Here is a 16,398-nt window from a genome sequence, read left to right as displayed (position 1 = left end):
TAGTAAGCGCTCAATAAATGCCACTGATTGATCGATTGATTTGTAGAGAGTTGGATGGCAGCACCAGAGCTGCATCAAGAGGGACTGAGGGCTGCAGGGGCAGGCAGGAGCCTTAATTGCATTCTCTCCATTCCTCTGCCACACTCTGACCTCACTCTTTGCCTTTCCTCCCCAGCTCAACTCTCCCATGAACCCCGTGAGTAGCACAGAAGACATCAAGCCTCCCCTCGGACTCAATGGAGTTCTTAAAGTGCCCGCACACCCCTCAGGAACCATGGCCTCTTTCACCAAGCACATATGTGCCATCTGTGGGGACCGATCATCAGGTAAACCAGTTTGGGTTGAGTGGGGAGTGACTGCCTGACTACCATCCAGCCTGTGGCTGAGGGAGGGGAGGGGAGAAAGACCCCCTGGGATGTGGGAAGAGCGTGAACTGGGCTGGGAATGAGCAGGAGACCCTTTTCTTCAGGGCTGGTTGCCCATCTCATAGCTCAGATTCTGTGAACCTTTCCCTTCTCCGGCCTCTGGTGTCCTCTCTCTTCCTGCCCAGGCTAATCCTTACTGAGGAAAGCTTCTTCAGAGGGCTTCCTTTTCTCTAGGCTGGGTCTCCACAACATTAATAAACCCGATTGTTTGCAGACTCTATCCTTAAGAGTCTGGGGGTTACAGATATATTCAGATTTTTCACTGGAAAAAGAATCCAGATAATTTCCCAGATCCTGAATGTGGAACCAAGGAAATAAAATCCCCATGGTTACTATAAGCAGGCACCTAGTCTCTCTGGAGCCCCTCAGTGAGATGGGCTGCTTTTTGTGTGGTGTAGTTTCCAGTCTTCAAAAAGAAGTGTTGCTGTGGCAGGGTGTATAATAATATTCATTCATTCATTCATTCAATTGCATTTATTGAGCGTTTACTGTGTGCAGAGCACTGTACTAAGCACTTGGGAAGTACAAGTTGGCAACGTATAGAGATGGTCCCAACCCAACAGTGGGCTCACAGTCTAGAAGGGGGAGAATAATACTAATTATATAATAATTTATAGTTATGGTTCTTGTTAAGCACTTACTATGTGCTAAGCACTGTTCTAAACACTGGGATAAACAAGTTAATCTGGTTGGACACAGTCCCTGTCCCACATGGGTCTCAGAGTCTAAGTAGGATTCAATCCCCATTTTACAGATAGGGTAAGTGAGGCCCAGAGAAATGAAGTGACTTGCCCCAGGTCACACAGCAGACATGTGGCAGAGCCAGGATTAGAACCCAGGTCCTCGACTCCCAGGCCCAGGATCTTTCCACTAGGCCACACTACTTCTCATGGTGTATGTTTGCACCCAGCGTGGCTCAATGGAAAGAGCCCGGACTTGGGAGTCGGAGGTCATGGGTTTGAATCCCAGCTCCACCACTTGTCAGCTGTGTGACCTTGGGCAAGCCACTTAACTTCTCTGTGCCTCAGTTACCTCATCTGGAAAATGGGGATTAAGACTGTGAGCCCCACGTGGGACAGCCTGATCACCTTGTATCCCCCCAGCACTTAGAACACTGCTTCGCACATAGTAAGCGCTCAACAAACACCATTATTATTATTGTTATTATTTCTACCCACTCCCCTCTATCCATGTGACTTTTGGGCAAGTCACTTCACTTCTCTGTGCCTCATTTACCTCATCTGTAAAATGGGGATTAGGACTGTGAGCCCCAAGTGGGATAACCTGATTACCTCGTATCTACCCCAGTGCATAGAACAGTGCTTGGCACATGGTAAACACTTAACAAATGCCATTGTTATTATTATCCCTCATTAGCCCCTGTGGATACAGGAAGTCAGGTTGCCATTGTAGAATCCCACCTCAAACTGCTTTACTGAGAGTCTTATTCTGAGTGGGGTTTATGGTTGGCTGTCACCATTCCTAGGCACGCAGCGGGTCCCCTGGCATATGCACCGTGGGCAAATTCTGTGGTCCTACTGGTTCTAAATCTTGCTCCTCCAGTTACCTGGCAGCTACCACAATGCTGCATTGTTTTCTACCTCGGTTCCCCCACTCTTCTCAGTCATGTTTGGGAAACTTCATGTTGGTGGAAGTTTTGGGCCTGGGCTTCTTCTGGGAAAATCCAAATCCTGGCCTGAGGGAGCTTCCCTTCTTTTGTCTCCCATTTTTGATTGGGGCGGCCCATGAGCTTTCATGGTCTCAGTTCTCTGTGAAGCCAGAAGGGCCCGTGGGACCCAAATGCCCCCAAGGATGGCCATTTTGAAATTACATGGAAATGGGAAGACACGGCGAACTCAGGAAATCCCTCTCAGACCCCTCCAGCTCCATTTCCACCTCCGTTCTTCCACCCACCACCCTCCCCACAGCCCAATCTATGGACTATTGAAGGTTTCTTGCCCTCCCTGCCCCCACCCCTGCCCCAAGATTGATAATGCCCTGGGCAGGCAGAGCCGTAAAACCAAACTCTCATCATGAACAATGCGCCAGGGCTCAGGAGGGAAAATTGGAGGCTGTGATGATTTCATTTATCAGGAGGCCTTATGTAGCCCCGGGGAAGAGATTTGTCCTGTTAAATCTCCCTTTTATGTTTCCCCTCCCCCAATACACCCTCACATCTCTCTCACACACACACAGACATACACTCACTCTACTCACTCCTAACACTTGCTTTCGGCCCAGTAATAATGACAGCATAAGCCCTTAGGCTCCCCTCTGCCCCCATCTAAAATCCAACCCTCTCACCCCACTAATCACACACCCCAGAGAGGCAAAGAGAACCGGGGGTTTCATTTAACAGGGCTTGGGATGAAGGGAATCATGCTTCCTGTGTGAAAGGGAGCGAAGGGGTCTTGGCCTATAATGAATCCTCAACCCAGCTCAGGAACGTCCAGGCTCCTGGTCCCCAATTTAACCACTTGTCCCGAGTTCAAATTCACCTCTACCTATGTTATATCTACCCCAGTGTTTAGTACAATTCTTGGTACCTAGTAAGCACTTAATAAACACCATCATTTCTGTTAATACAACCACATTTTCAGATGTAAATCACACCTCCTCCTATTTCGGTCAATTTCCAAATCATTCACTCTGTATATATGTATATATATATTTGTGCATATTTATTACTCCATTTATTTATTTTACCTGTACATATCTATTCTATTTATTTTATTTTGTTAATATGTTTGGTTTCGTTCTCTGTCTCCCCCTTCTAGACTGTGAGTCCACTGTTGGGTAGGGACTGTCTCTATATGTTGCCAACTTGTACTTCCCAAGCGCTTAGTACAGTGCTTTGCACACAGTAAGCACTCAATAAATAAGATTGATTGATTGATTGGTGTTTATTGAGCGCTTACGATGTGCTGAGCAACTTATGATACAGCAGAGTTGGTAGACATGTTCTCTGTCCACAAGAAGCACCTTTGGTAGACCCTCAGGATGTCCCTCCTGCAGGTAGCAAACAGGGCTTCTTTTTAACCACAGTGAATGAGTCCTGGGGCCCAGACCTGACAACCTAGGTATTGCACCAATGCTGTTGTATTGTACTCTCCCCAAGCACTTAGAACAGTGCTCTGCACACAGTAAGGACTCAATAAATGCCATTGATTGATATTGACTCCACAAGGAAAGACGGGAAGGAGGTGAGGGAGGTGGAGGAAGGGAGTCTACCTTTGGAGAGCCAGCCAGGTCCCAGAGCGGTTTACTGAGGAGTTTTGCTTTGTCTCTACTCTTGCAGGTAAACACTATGGTGTGTACAGCTGTGAGGGCTGCAAAGGTTTTTTCAAACGCACGGTGCGCAAGGATCTCACGTATACTTGCCGCGACAACAAGGACTGTCTCATCGACAAACGCCAGCGGAACCGGTGCCAGTATTGCCGGTACCAGAAGTGTCTCGCGATGGGCATGAAACGAGAAGGTAAGGCAGGAGGGCAGAAGGAGCTGGGGGTTTCACCCAACCGGGGCCTTGCCCTCCGCCACACGCTGTGGGCCCTGATGGCCCCAGGGCTTCTTGACTGGAGCCCCAGGAGACTCCAGAATGCTGCTGATTCATCACTGTTTGGCATCAGTCAATCCACTCACCTCCAGAGAATTCCACTGGGGCATGTTGGATTCTGCTCCCGGGTCCAGGACGCCCATGGAGGATTGATGCCAGTCAATTCCCCATTATCCACTTAATGGATTACCTAGGTTTCTTGCTTCCTTCCTTTCTCCCTCTAGCTTGTCTTCCCACTAACCCTTTCACTGCTCCTCAGCACCACCCCACCAGAGGGCAGAGGGGGCAGAGTGAGGTGGGGAGTTTCAGGCAAGCCCATTTCAGTTCCTGGAGGATGGCTCTAGTGAAAGGTTGGGCCAGTCGATGGCTGAGTTGGATTCTCTGCAGATTTTGCTTAGCTTCATGCACTCTCTCCGCCTCCATGCCTGTGGGTAACTGAGACTTGGCCACAGGAGAACTTGGTGGTCAGGCGGGCAGCCCTAGACCACTCTGCCCCTATTGATTAAAAACCAGTACCAACAATAACCAGAATGCCGATGAGAAAAAGCCACCAGAAAGCCGGTGGCCGGTACCAGCGAGAAGGGCAACGCAGAACGATGTGTCTGATTGCCCCTGACAATGGGGCTTCTTGCCCGACAAGGTTGCGCAACGTGACAATGGTTGTAATGTACGTCAGTCTCACTGGGCGAAGCCTCGGTTAAATCTGATTTTGCAAGCGCTTGTTTCGCAGGGGCCAGAGAAAGAAAGTCGCATGTGCAATCACGTTGCCTCACATTGTGTAGGAAGCAGCCGCATGGTGGGAAAAGCACAATAGCCGTCGGTGTGTTTCAGCTGGATGGAAATCACTGCTCTCCAAATTCAAAGCCCAATCCCTCCTCCAGTCCACGCTTGGGACTGGAATATGAGAGTCTGGAAACTTGTGGAAGCTTTTAGATTCTTCGTAGTCATTGCACGAATGACAGTTTTCCTCTTTCGCTTGTCTTTTTTTTTTTTTTAATTTCCCTTGACACGTTCGAAGTAAATGGATGGCCACTTTACTAGTCCAGAGGCATTTACTCTCAGTGATAAATATGTTGATTTGGGCCAAGTTTCCTGATTGCCACTTTGTTTCCACTCTCCACGAGTTGAAATGATGGATGGGCTGTCTTGGAGAACAGAGTTGAAGTGAGGGGCACCGCCACAGAACAAAGTCGCATTCTGGACATTCTCCAGGGGGGTATATAGCCATTTTAAAAACCTGGAAGCCTTAAAATGAGGACATGTACCTTAGGTAATCCCTCTTAGCCATCCCAGAGAAGGAAGTGGGTGGACAGGCTCATTCTTTTGCATGAAAATGCTGAGAGGGGAGTGCGAGGAGCAGGGAGAGCATGTTGAACTGATCTCTGAGTTGGAAGATGATCCTATTGAAAATGAAATGTATTTTCCCAAACAGTACAGTGTTGGGCACACAGTTTAAGCACTCGGTAATTCAGTACCATCGATGCATTGAAATGTTCTCCCTGGCGGGGATGTGGCCAGAAAGGCTCATCATCAGGTGATGATCCTTCCCAGACAGTGCTCCAGAATGATTGTCCTTTGTCGGGCTGGGGTCGAATCGTGTTTCAGTTCCACCCTGGGGTGTTCCTAAGCTTCTGTTCTAAAAGAACCTTCCCATGCATGAAGACTGCACCCCAGACTGGTGGTAATAGCTAGCAGTGTTGGTCCTGTACATATTTAGAAACCACCTTGTGTCAGAGAAGCAGCGTGGCTCAGTGGAAAGAGCCCGGGCTTGGGAGTCAGATGTAGTGTTTTCTAATCCCGGCTCAACCACTTGTCAGCTGTGTGACTTTGGGCAAGTCACTTAACTTCTCTGTGCCTTAGTTACCTCATCTGTAAAATGGGAATTAAGACTGTGAGCCCCATGTGGGACAACCTGATCACCTTGTATCCCCCCAGTGCTTAGAACAGTGCTTTGCACATAGTAAGCGCTTAACAAATACCATTATTATTATTATTATTATTGCTGTAATATAGCATTTGAGAAGAACCTACTCTGTGCCAAACTAATCTGTATACAAGTAAATCAGGTCAGACACAGTCCCTGTCCCATATGGGGTTCACAGTCTGAGTGGGAGGGAGAACAGGTATTGAATCTGCATTTTACAGGTGAGGAAACTGAGTCACAGAAAAGTGAAGTGATTTTCTCAAGGTCACACAGCAGGCAAGTGACAGAGTCCAGATTAGATCCCAGTCCTCTGACCACAAGGTCTGTGCTCTTCCTACTAGGCCATGTTGCTTCCCTATTCTGTGCTTCCTAAGCATTTGGGGCAGGGGGGGCTAATATAGGGGAAAAAGCCTCTGTCCTTGAGGATTGTACAGGCTTTTGGGCAAGATAGATATGAAACATGACATATACAAGTACTGAGGGGCTGTGATGGATGGGGGTGATCAGGTAGGTGACACTGGAAAGAATTCCTGGAGGAGATTGATTTTTAAGTAGAGTTTGTTTACTAGGCTGTAAACTCCACAAGGGCAGGGATTATGTCCACTTACTCTATTGAACTCTCCCAAACACTTAGCATGGTGCTCTGCATATGGCAAGTGATCAATAAATACCACTGAATGATTGATTAAATTGGGATGAGACTTGGGTTGCCAAAAAAGGGCACTCCAGGTGGAGAGGAGGCGGTTCATGAGAGGTGATTAGAAAGTCAGATTGTAAATTCCTCAAGGGCAGGAATGCTGCCTTTAATCATCCTCTTCCAGGTGCTTAGTAGAGTGTTAAGCACACAGTGGACCCTCATTCAATGATATTGAATGGAGCAGTGTGACCTAGTGAATAAACCACTGGGCTGGCAGTCAGAGGATCTGGGTTCTAATGGCAGCTCTGCTATTTGTCTGCTGTGTGACCTTGGGCAAGTAAGGTAACTTCTCTGTGCCTCAGTTACCTCACTTGTAAAATGGGCATTAAGACTGTGAGCCACATGGGAGAGATGGGCTGTGTCCAACCTCATTGTCTTGTAGCTACCCAGTATTTAGAACAACACCTGGCACATAGTAAGCACTTAATATCGTAAAAAAATCAAAACAAAAATAACAATAATAATAATGATAATTATTATTATTGCAATGTTTGTTAAGTGCCTACTACATGCCAGGGACTGTACTAAACGCTGGGGTGGATACAAACAAAAATTGGGTTGCACATAGTCTCTGTTCCACATAAGGTTTACAGTCACAATCCTCATTTTATAGAGGAGGTAACTGAGACACAGAGAAGTGAAGTGATTTGCCCAATACCACACAGCAGACAAGTGGTGGAACCGGGATTAGAGCCCATGACCTTCCGATTCCCAGGTCCATGCTCTATCCACTAGATAAGGGCTGACCAAGAACAGGCCAACTCAGACTTAAAGGAGGGCCCCTCCTGGACTAGAGCCAGTTGGCTAGGTTTGCCCACTGTGCCATGGTTTGCTAGCCCCCTTCACTTTAGGAGATGTTCATTTTTCTCTCTCCTTTTGATGATGATGATGGTATTTGTTAAGTGCTTACTATGTGCCAAGCACTTTTCTAAGTGCTGGGGTACGTATGCAAGGTAATCTGGTTGTCCCGCGTGGGGCTCACAGTCTTAATCCCCATTTTACAGATGAGGTAATTGAAGCACGGAGCTTTTCCGCCATGGATCCAATTTCCATTTCCTTTGCACCCCACTAATCCCTAGCCGCTGGCAGCATTTCCCCAGAGTCGGCGGAAGAGATGGAAATCCGGAAGCATTTGGGGGTGTCACTCTCATTGATATTAAAAAGGAAAAGAGGAATGAAAATGTTTTGATTGAAACCTTTGTTTTCTCAAGCTCTTGAAGAAACCAAAACCTCAGCCTGGGGGCATGTGCTGCATTGACGGCTTCCTTTTAAGGTTTGTTCGTTCTGGTTGGAGTGTGGTTATGGTTAGAAAGCGAAGGCTGAACCCCGGCTCTCTGAACGCCGCCCTGAGTCATAGCTGCTTTTGTCCTAGACACAAACCCCTGCATTTCTTAACTTGTCTCCACACTACCGGATGGCCACACTGTAGCCTAGCAAAGCTGTGGCCCTTGATTCATGGACAGGAGGGCTTCTAGTATGAAACAGTCATTAAACTGAGCGTCACACGTTGTGAACAGCTAGGCTGATGGATGTGGTGAGCTAAGGACTTGCCTGTGGGGATTCTTTAGCTGTCCAAGGCCATCTCAGGTTAGGGTGCTTGGCTCCTCCTGAGGCAAACCCATTAGAGCATATTAGGAGGGGGCAGAAGGGTCAAAGGCCATCACCATTAGGGAGGAATCCACACTGTATTGAATTCTGCAATGGAGCTTTCAGCCACTACGGGTATGGAGGCTGACTCCTTTCCTCTTCTGCTCGTTTGTGCTCCCCATTCCCCGTCTTGAGTCCCTGGGTCAGAGTTTGAAGGGAAAGAGGGGTCAGTGCATTTTGGTTCTACTTACTGACAGGGTCTCTGATGCTGTCCAGCCCTTCCTCACTGGCTTGGGAGAAGTTGACAAGGTGATGAAGTTTTATCGGTCCATCAATGGTATTTATTGAGTGCTTTCTGTGTGACAGCACAGTACTACACACTTGAGTGAGTACAATAAAACAAAGTTCCCTGTTCATAATGAGGGCAGGGAAGCAGCATGCCATTGAGTAAAGCAAGGCATTGGGAGCCAGAGGATCTAGGCTCCACCCCTTCTTTTTAATGTTATTTGTAAAGCGCTTACTACGTGTCAGGCATTGAACTAAGCATTGGCTAGATACAAAGTAATCAATTTGAAGATAGTCCCTGTCCCACATAGAGCTCACAGTCTGTACCCTCAATTTACAGAGAAGGTAACTGAGGTACGGAGAAGTGAAGTGAGTTGCTTAAGGTCACACAGCAGACAAGTGCTTAGCCGCTTGGGTCCTTCTGACTTCCAGGCTTGTGCTCTATCCACTAGGCCATGCTGTGTGACCTTGGTCAAGTCTTTAACTTCTCTGTGCCTCAGTTTCTACAATAGCAGAATGAGAATTCAATACCTGTTCTCCCTCCTCTGTAGACTCTGAGTTTCATGTAGGACAGGGACTGTGTCTGATCTGATTAACTTCTATCTAGCCCAGGACTTAGAACAGTCCTTGACTCATAGTAAGCTTCCCCTGGCTTCTAAGGGTACACACGGGCTTCTTGTTCAGTGCCTGGGGCCTGTTTACAAGGCCTGGGCTGGGTGGGAGGAAGGAGAAAGCTCTCCAGATTCTCAACTCCTGGCATGTTTCTGCAAGGAAAAGGAGGCTCAACAGGCCAGGCCAAGAGGTCAAACGTGGGAATAGGGAGCTAGGTGCCTTTCATCATCATCATAATAATAATAATGGCATTTATTAAGTGCTTACTATGTGCAAAGCACTGTTCTAAGCACTGGGGAGGTTACAAGGTGATCAGGTTGTGCCACGTGGGGCTCACAGTCTTAATCCCCATTTTCCAGATGAGGGAACTGAGGCACAGATAAGTGAAGTGACTTGCCCAAAGTCACACAACTGACAGTTGGTGGAGTCTGGATTTGAACCCATGACCTCTGAGTCCAAAGCCTACGCTCTTCCCACGGAGCCACACTGCTTCTTGGACATTGACATCAACTGCCTGTGGATAGGCTGAGAAGCAGTATGGTGTAGTAGATAGAGGATTGGCCTGAGAATCAGGAGGTTATGGGTTCTAATCCTGGCTCCGCCGCCTGTCGGCTGCGTGACTTTGAGCAGTCACTTCACTTCTCTGAGCCTCAGTTACCTCATCTGTAAAAAGGCGATTGAAATGGTGAGCTCCACATGGGACAGGGACTGTGTCCAACCTCATTTGCTCATATCCACTCCTGCGCTTAGAACAGTGCCTCGTACAATGTAAGTGCTTAACAAATTCCATAATTATTATTACTATTAATTTCTTTGTGCCTCAGTTAATCTGTATCTGTAAATTGGGGATTAAAACTTTGAGGCCCATGTGGGATATGGACTGTGTCCAACCGGATTAGCCTGTAACTGCTGGAGCCTGGCACATAGTAAGTGCTTAACAAATCCCATAAAAAACAACAACAACCAAAAAAAACCCTGAAAAGGCAGGAGGCGGAGTAGGGCTGAACCTAAATTAGACCCTGGCTTGTCTCACCTGCATCATTCGGAAACAACGTGGTCTAGTGGAAAAAGCACAGGCTTTGGAGTTTGAGGACTTTGGTTCTAACCAGGCTGTCACTTGATGGCTGCATGACCTTGGGCAAGTCATGAAAAGCAGTGTGGCTCAGTGGAAAGAGCTCGGGCTTTGGAGTCAGAGGTCATGGGTTCAATCCCAGCTCTGCCAATTGTCAGCTGTATGACCTTGGGCATGTCACTTAACTTCTCTGTGCCTCAGTTACCTCATCTGTAAAATGGGGATTAAGATTGTGAGCCCCCTGTGGGACAACCTTATCACCTTGTAACCTCCCCAGCGCTTAGAACAGTGCTTTGCACATAGTAAGCGCTTAATAAATGCCATTAAAAAAAGTCAGTCAACTTCTCTGTACCTCAGTTATCTCTTCGGTCAAATGGGGATTCGATACCTGTTCTCACTCTTCTTTAGACTGTTAGCCCCATTTGAAACAGAGTCTGTGTCCAATCTGCTTATATTGCATCAATCCTAATGCTTTGTACAGTGTTCGGCACATAATAGGTACTTAACAAATACCACAGTAATGATAATAGTCTTCCTTACAATTCCTGTATTTATCCGGCCCTGAAATCAATGTGAGAGGCTTCCCAAAATCAAAGTAGTCACAGGGGACCTAGTGATCCATTAAACCGTAAGTTCCTCCTCCTGCAGCCCAGCTTGAAGCCCCACCCTGGTGCCTTGCACAGGCATATAGTAAATAATAAATTTCCCCGCTTATCCGAATAGTAAATTCCTCTGATGGTGGCAGTCTCTAGGGCAGCACTACCAGCAAACAGGTTCATTAACCCTTGCTCCTGGGAGAAGAGATTCTCGCTGGAGTGCAGGTAGACTGGCGGCTAAATTCATTCATCACAATGAGCAAGACCACAATGAATAGCCAATGGACTCGGAGCCATCAGGCAATTTTTAGAAGTGAGATGGATGAGGATAGCACAGGACAGCTAAATAAATCCCTTCCCTGAGGATTGATGATAGACCATTGGTGGGAGGAGGAGGAGGAAGAGACAGCAATTCCATTAGTGGGTATAGAACAGCTACAACCCACAGACCAACCAAGCTTTCTGAGAGCTGAGCTGTGGACCCTTTCTCTAAACAGCTCACCCTGTCCTCTTGGAGAATTTATTTATTTATTTTTATAGTATTCACTAAGTGCTTCCTGCGTGCCAGCCACTGTACTAAGCTCTGGGATAGACACAAGCTTGTCAGATTGGACACAGTCCCTGTCCCACATGGGGCTCATGGTAAGCTCATTATGGGCAGGGAGCGTGTTTGCCAAATCTGTTGTATTCTCCCAAGAGCTCAGTCTAGTGCTCTGCACATACCAAGGGCTCAATAAATACCAATGATTGAGTAATCCCCATTTTACAGATGAGGTAACTGAGGCCCAGAGAAGTTAAGGGACTTGACCAAGGTCACACAGCAGATGAGTGACAGAGTTGGGTTAGAACCCAGCTCCTCGAATTCCCAGGCCCATGCTCTTTCCACTAGGCCATGATGCTTCCCTGTGTTATGCCATCCTTCCAAGCTGGCAAGTGCATCCAGCTGCACTAGAAGGAGAAAGGGAGTGCAGTCATCCCTGGGGTGTTTACAAAATCTCTTGTGCTTTACTGATGATTCCCCAAGCACATCTCAGACCTGTGGGGCTTTCAGCGTTTCTCCTTCTGCATCCAAATCCCTGACCCTTTTTCACTCTCGAAAGGAGACGATGGATTTTGTTTCCCCGAGATCATATTCTGCTGATATCTTCCCTTTTGGAGTTGAGGCCATCTCGTTGCTGCTCATATTTCAAGTTGAAGAACGTTATTAATAAAACTTATCCGGGTATGTAAACTGTTTTATCCCTAAGTATCCTGCAGTTGGGATAGTATTAATGTCAACTGCATACTTAGTTTGGCTGCCAAAGTGGGCAGCCGATAAGACAGACATCTCTAGGTTTCATTCCGAACTATGTGTCTCCCAGACTCCTTGGGAGAGGTCTGCACCTGGGTTTCAACCCAATCCGAGGTCCAATGGAGAGGTGTCTTTGCTCTCTTCTGCCCACAACCCAAATTTGAAGGGGAGTCAGCTGTGAACAGTCAAAAGATTCAAATGTTCCAGCCTCAGAATGGAATTTCTGTCCTGCTTTGAGGCAAGGTTTGGTTGGGTGCACTCATTTTATCCAGGCTTGCTGCTCTGTGTGCCTACTGTAAATATACACAGGCTCTAGTATAAACTCTTATATCTAATTAATAAATCCACGGCTTCAGATTCAGGTTCCATTAGAAAATATGCTGCTCTTGAGACCAGATTTATGAGCAGTTAAATAAATACCTGATTCCTGTCAAGGAAATACCTTTCCTTCAGCCTCTGCTGTATTTATATGTCTTGAATGTGCAGTAAAAAACCCTCTTACAAAGCTATCTGGCTCTAGCAGAAGAACAAAACAACTGTAAAACATCTCCCTGGTGGTGGAGGAGAATTATGCTGGAAAACCTATGGAAACAAAGCGTAGAGTGTTAGACGGGTTTTGTAAACAAAAAGCCATCTCCAAAACATCTAGTCTCATAAATACCCGAGGAAAAGAGACGTCCTTATTTAAGGAGTTGTATATTTACTCCACAGCAGATTAGGGAGTTAATATGGGCAGGTTTGGACTGCATTATTTTCTCCTGCTTGCCTCTTTGAAGCATTACTTTAAACGTAACAAACGGACGTCCCCTGGCGCTCAGCATTCATTGTCTTGGTTTGAAGCAGGGCATCACTCCGTGTCAGAAAATAAAAACAACGGAACCTTCCTGCAGGAAGAAGCCAACTGTCTTTCTTCCCCATTAGCCTCTGATGAATTTAGGGAAGAATTCTGATGCTAATACTCACACCTTAGGTGCTTTATCGGTTCTGAAATTCAGGCGACTCCCCGATAAATAATTTACCAAACATCTTGTTCTGTGTCTGTGCTTGCCGGTTGCATACGTCTTTGTTGTTCTGCACTTTGTCTTCCACTAAAAATTGGGCCTGTATCAGAAGCCAGGTTACCAGATGGGGAGTTTTGATTGGATGAGGAGGGAATTGCTCAAGAAGGGCCATTGCATGGTGCAAGATCTGTGGGCTTTTGAATCAGCCATCAGACACGAGGGGCGAAGGATAGAGGGTGGGAGTGAGAAGAGTGTGTTTGTGGGGGGATAATATGTGCAGTCTGGCTTCTGAAATGGATCCACTGCAAACATGCCTGCACACACATGCTTGCACAAACACACAGATGTAATAATAATAATTATAGTATTCATTAAGCACTTACTATGTGCCAAGCACTGTCCCAAGCACTGGGGTAGATGCAAGTTAATCAGGTTGGACACAGTCCCTGTCCGACTTGGGACTCACAGTCTTAATCCCCATTTTACAAATGAGGTAACTGAGGTACAGAGAAGTTAACAATAATAATGATAATAATAATAATAATAATGTTGGTATTTGTTAAACACTTACTATTTGCCAAGCACCGTTCTAAGCACTGGAGAAGTTACAAGGTGATCAGGTTGTCCCATGGGGGGCTCACACACTTTTAATCCCCATTTTACAGATGAGGTAACTGAGGCACAGAGAAGTTAAGTGACTGTCCCAAAGTCACACAGCTGACAGTTGGCAGAGTGGGATTTGAACCCATGAACTCTGACTCCAAAACCCCTTCTCTTTCCACTGAGCCACGCTGCTTCTCAAGTTAAGTGACTTGCCCAAGGTCACACAGCTGACATGGAGCGCAGCCGGTATTAGAACCCAGGTCCTTCTGACTTTCAGTCCCGGGCTTCCTCCACTAGCTGCTTCACTAGGCTTCGCTCCTTCACTAGGCCAGTCTGCTTCATGTAATCAAAGCCTTGCATTTCTGACCTTGGAAGAGGGGTTTGTCATAATCAGAAAGCAGTGTTCCTATCACCCACCTCCCCACAATGCTCAACTAATGGGTGCTTTGAAGATAGCACCTTTTAGTTAGGCAACAGGTCTCCCTGCGGAGAGGGAAAGGCACCCATTTTCCAGGCAATCAGCCAATCAGTTGTATTTACTGAGCACCTTCTAGGTGCAGAACACTGTACTAAGCGCTTGGGAGAGTACAGTACAACAGAATTAGCAGACACATTCCCTGCCCATAACGAGCTTACAAAAGCTGTATACTTATTTTGCTACATTTTCTCTGCAGGGCAGGGACTGTGTTTTGGCACCAGAGGGTTATTTATGAGAGACTTCATTTCAGGGCAATTGGAACATAAAAGGAATTTGCCAGGAATCAAGTGGCTCCAGAAAATGGCATTTGGGAGGAAGAGATCAGGGCTTGCTCCCATTGTGGGCTGGGAATGTGTCTGTTATATTGTCATATTGTACTCTCCTAAGTGCTTAGTACAAAGCTCTGCACACAGTAAGCGCTCAGTAAATTTGATTGATTGATTGGGACATGTTCTTTTACTTCTGTTTCCTGGAAGAGCCGGGAGCTGGAAGCTGCCATCTAATAGGAGAATAATAATCATTATTGTATTTGTCAGGTGCTTACTATGTGCCAAGGACTGTACTAATCTCTGGGGCAAATATCAAACAATCAGGTCAGACACTGTCCCTGTCCCACCTGGGGCTCCCAATCTAAGTAGGAGGGAGATCAGGTATTATTCCCATTTTACAGGTGAGGAAACTGAGGCACTGAAAAGTTGCGTAAATTGCCCAAGGTCAAACGTTAGACAGCTGTCAGAGCCGGGATAAAACCTACATCCTCTGATTCTGATGCCCGCAGTCTGTGCACTAGGCAACGCTGCTTTTCATGGAGAAGTAGCTAGGTGGTCAGATGACCTAATGCATACTTTCTCTCCTCTGATTCACTAGGTAGTACTAGTAATAACAGCATTTATTGAGCAGCCACATGGTGCAGTGGACTGTACTAGGCATTTGGGAAATGCAGTGCACTGAACTAGGAGTTTAGGAAGTACAGATTAGTGAAATGACACAGTTCCTAACCACAAGATGCTTATGCTCTAATGAGGGAGACAAACAGAAATGTATTTTCAGTTAGAGTGGTAAAAATGAAATATTGAGCAGACATATATGCATGCGTGCTAAGGACTGGATGACCTTGGATAAGCATTCCACCTTTCTGGGATTCAGTGGGGACAATATTTTTCCTTATCAAGTACTCAACCACCCTTGGATTAAAAAAAAATTAAAGAACATAGGAGTGCATTGTACAGGATCCAGTAATGACTAGGAGAGATGTTTGGAGAAACTTCTTCATCTACTTCATCATCTCCCACTCTCACTCCCCACCTTTCCTCCCAGGTAGAATGTAAGCTCATCTTGGACAATATAACTCTGTTATATTGTACTCTCGCTATCATTTACTACAGTGCTTTGCACACAGTAAGTGCTCAATAAATATGATTGATTTCTCCTTAATCCAAACTAAAAGTGCACCTCCTGGAATTACTTTGTAGCTGAAGGACAAAATCCTGTGCATTAACTGAGGTTTTTGGCCATGTGCAGATCTATAAGCCAACCCCATACCAGGGCTATTCCCTTGAGGCTGTACCCTCCTGTCCCCTGCTGGTTCTACTGGAATGGAAACATCTGTATCCCAAAATTCCTGCTTCGTGGAGTCAGGAGGTAGAGGTGAGGAAAGTGGGTTGGATAGAGGGTCAGAAAGGGAACTCAAAGTTTTGACTTTGGCCACTAATTCATTGGGTCATCCTGCTGGTCAGGGCCTTAGTTTCTACATCTTTATGATTAAAGACCATTGACAGATTGATTGATGAGAAAAGAATAGTACTTGCCATAGACTCTGGTGTTAAAGAGGGAGGACGAAGAAGTAGTCATTGGGAATTTTGACTTGGTAGCCCTCTGTAAATGCAAAACCTTTCAATTATTACTATCGTTATTTCTAATAAGTTTAACTTTCCCTTCATTTTTCATTGTAAATATTGGGGTGAGGCAGATGTGTTCTGAGTCCTCATCAACACTTTAATAATGATTATTATTCTTACTTTATTTGTTAAGCTCTTTCTACATATCAAACAGTATACTAGTGCTGGGGTAGAAAATCAGTAAGGTTGTCCCACATGGGGCTCGCAGTCTAAGTAGGAGGGAGAAGAGGTATTGAATCCCCATTTTGCAGTTGAAGAAACTGAGGCACAGAGAAGTTAACTGATTTGCCCAACGTCACACAGCATTCAAGTGACAGATAAGGTTTGGAACATGGGTCCTCTGACTTGCAGGCCTTTGCTTTTTCCACTAGGC

General features: G+C 46.2%; 1 protein-coding gene across 1 annotated transcript in view; it reads left to right on the top strand.

The window, feature by feature from the left end:
* RXRA (retinoid X receptor alpha) overlaps positions 1–16,398 on the top strand; it is a 292,947-nt gene that overhangs the window by 228,341 nt on the left and 48,208 nt on the right. The window contains exons 4-5 of the mRNA XM_038745913.1: positions 176–326; positions 3,724–3,903. Coding sequence (XP_038601841.1) covers positions 176–326; positions 3,724–3,903 — 331 coding nt within the window. The remainder of the gene's footprint in view (positions 1–175; positions 327–3,723; positions 3,904–16,398) is intronic.

Source organism: Tachyglossus aculeatus, chromosome 4 (assembly GCF_015852505.1).
Source record: "Tachyglossus aculeatus isolate mTacAcu1 chromosome 4, mTacAcu1.pri, whole genome shotgun sequence".
Classification (NCBI taxonomy): Eukaryota; Metazoa; Chordata; class Mammalia; order Monotremata; family Tachyglossidae; genus Tachyglossus; species Tachyglossus aculeatus.
Note: the sequence above shows the minus strand (reverse complement) of the source record. Positions and strands in the feature narration are given on the sequence as shown.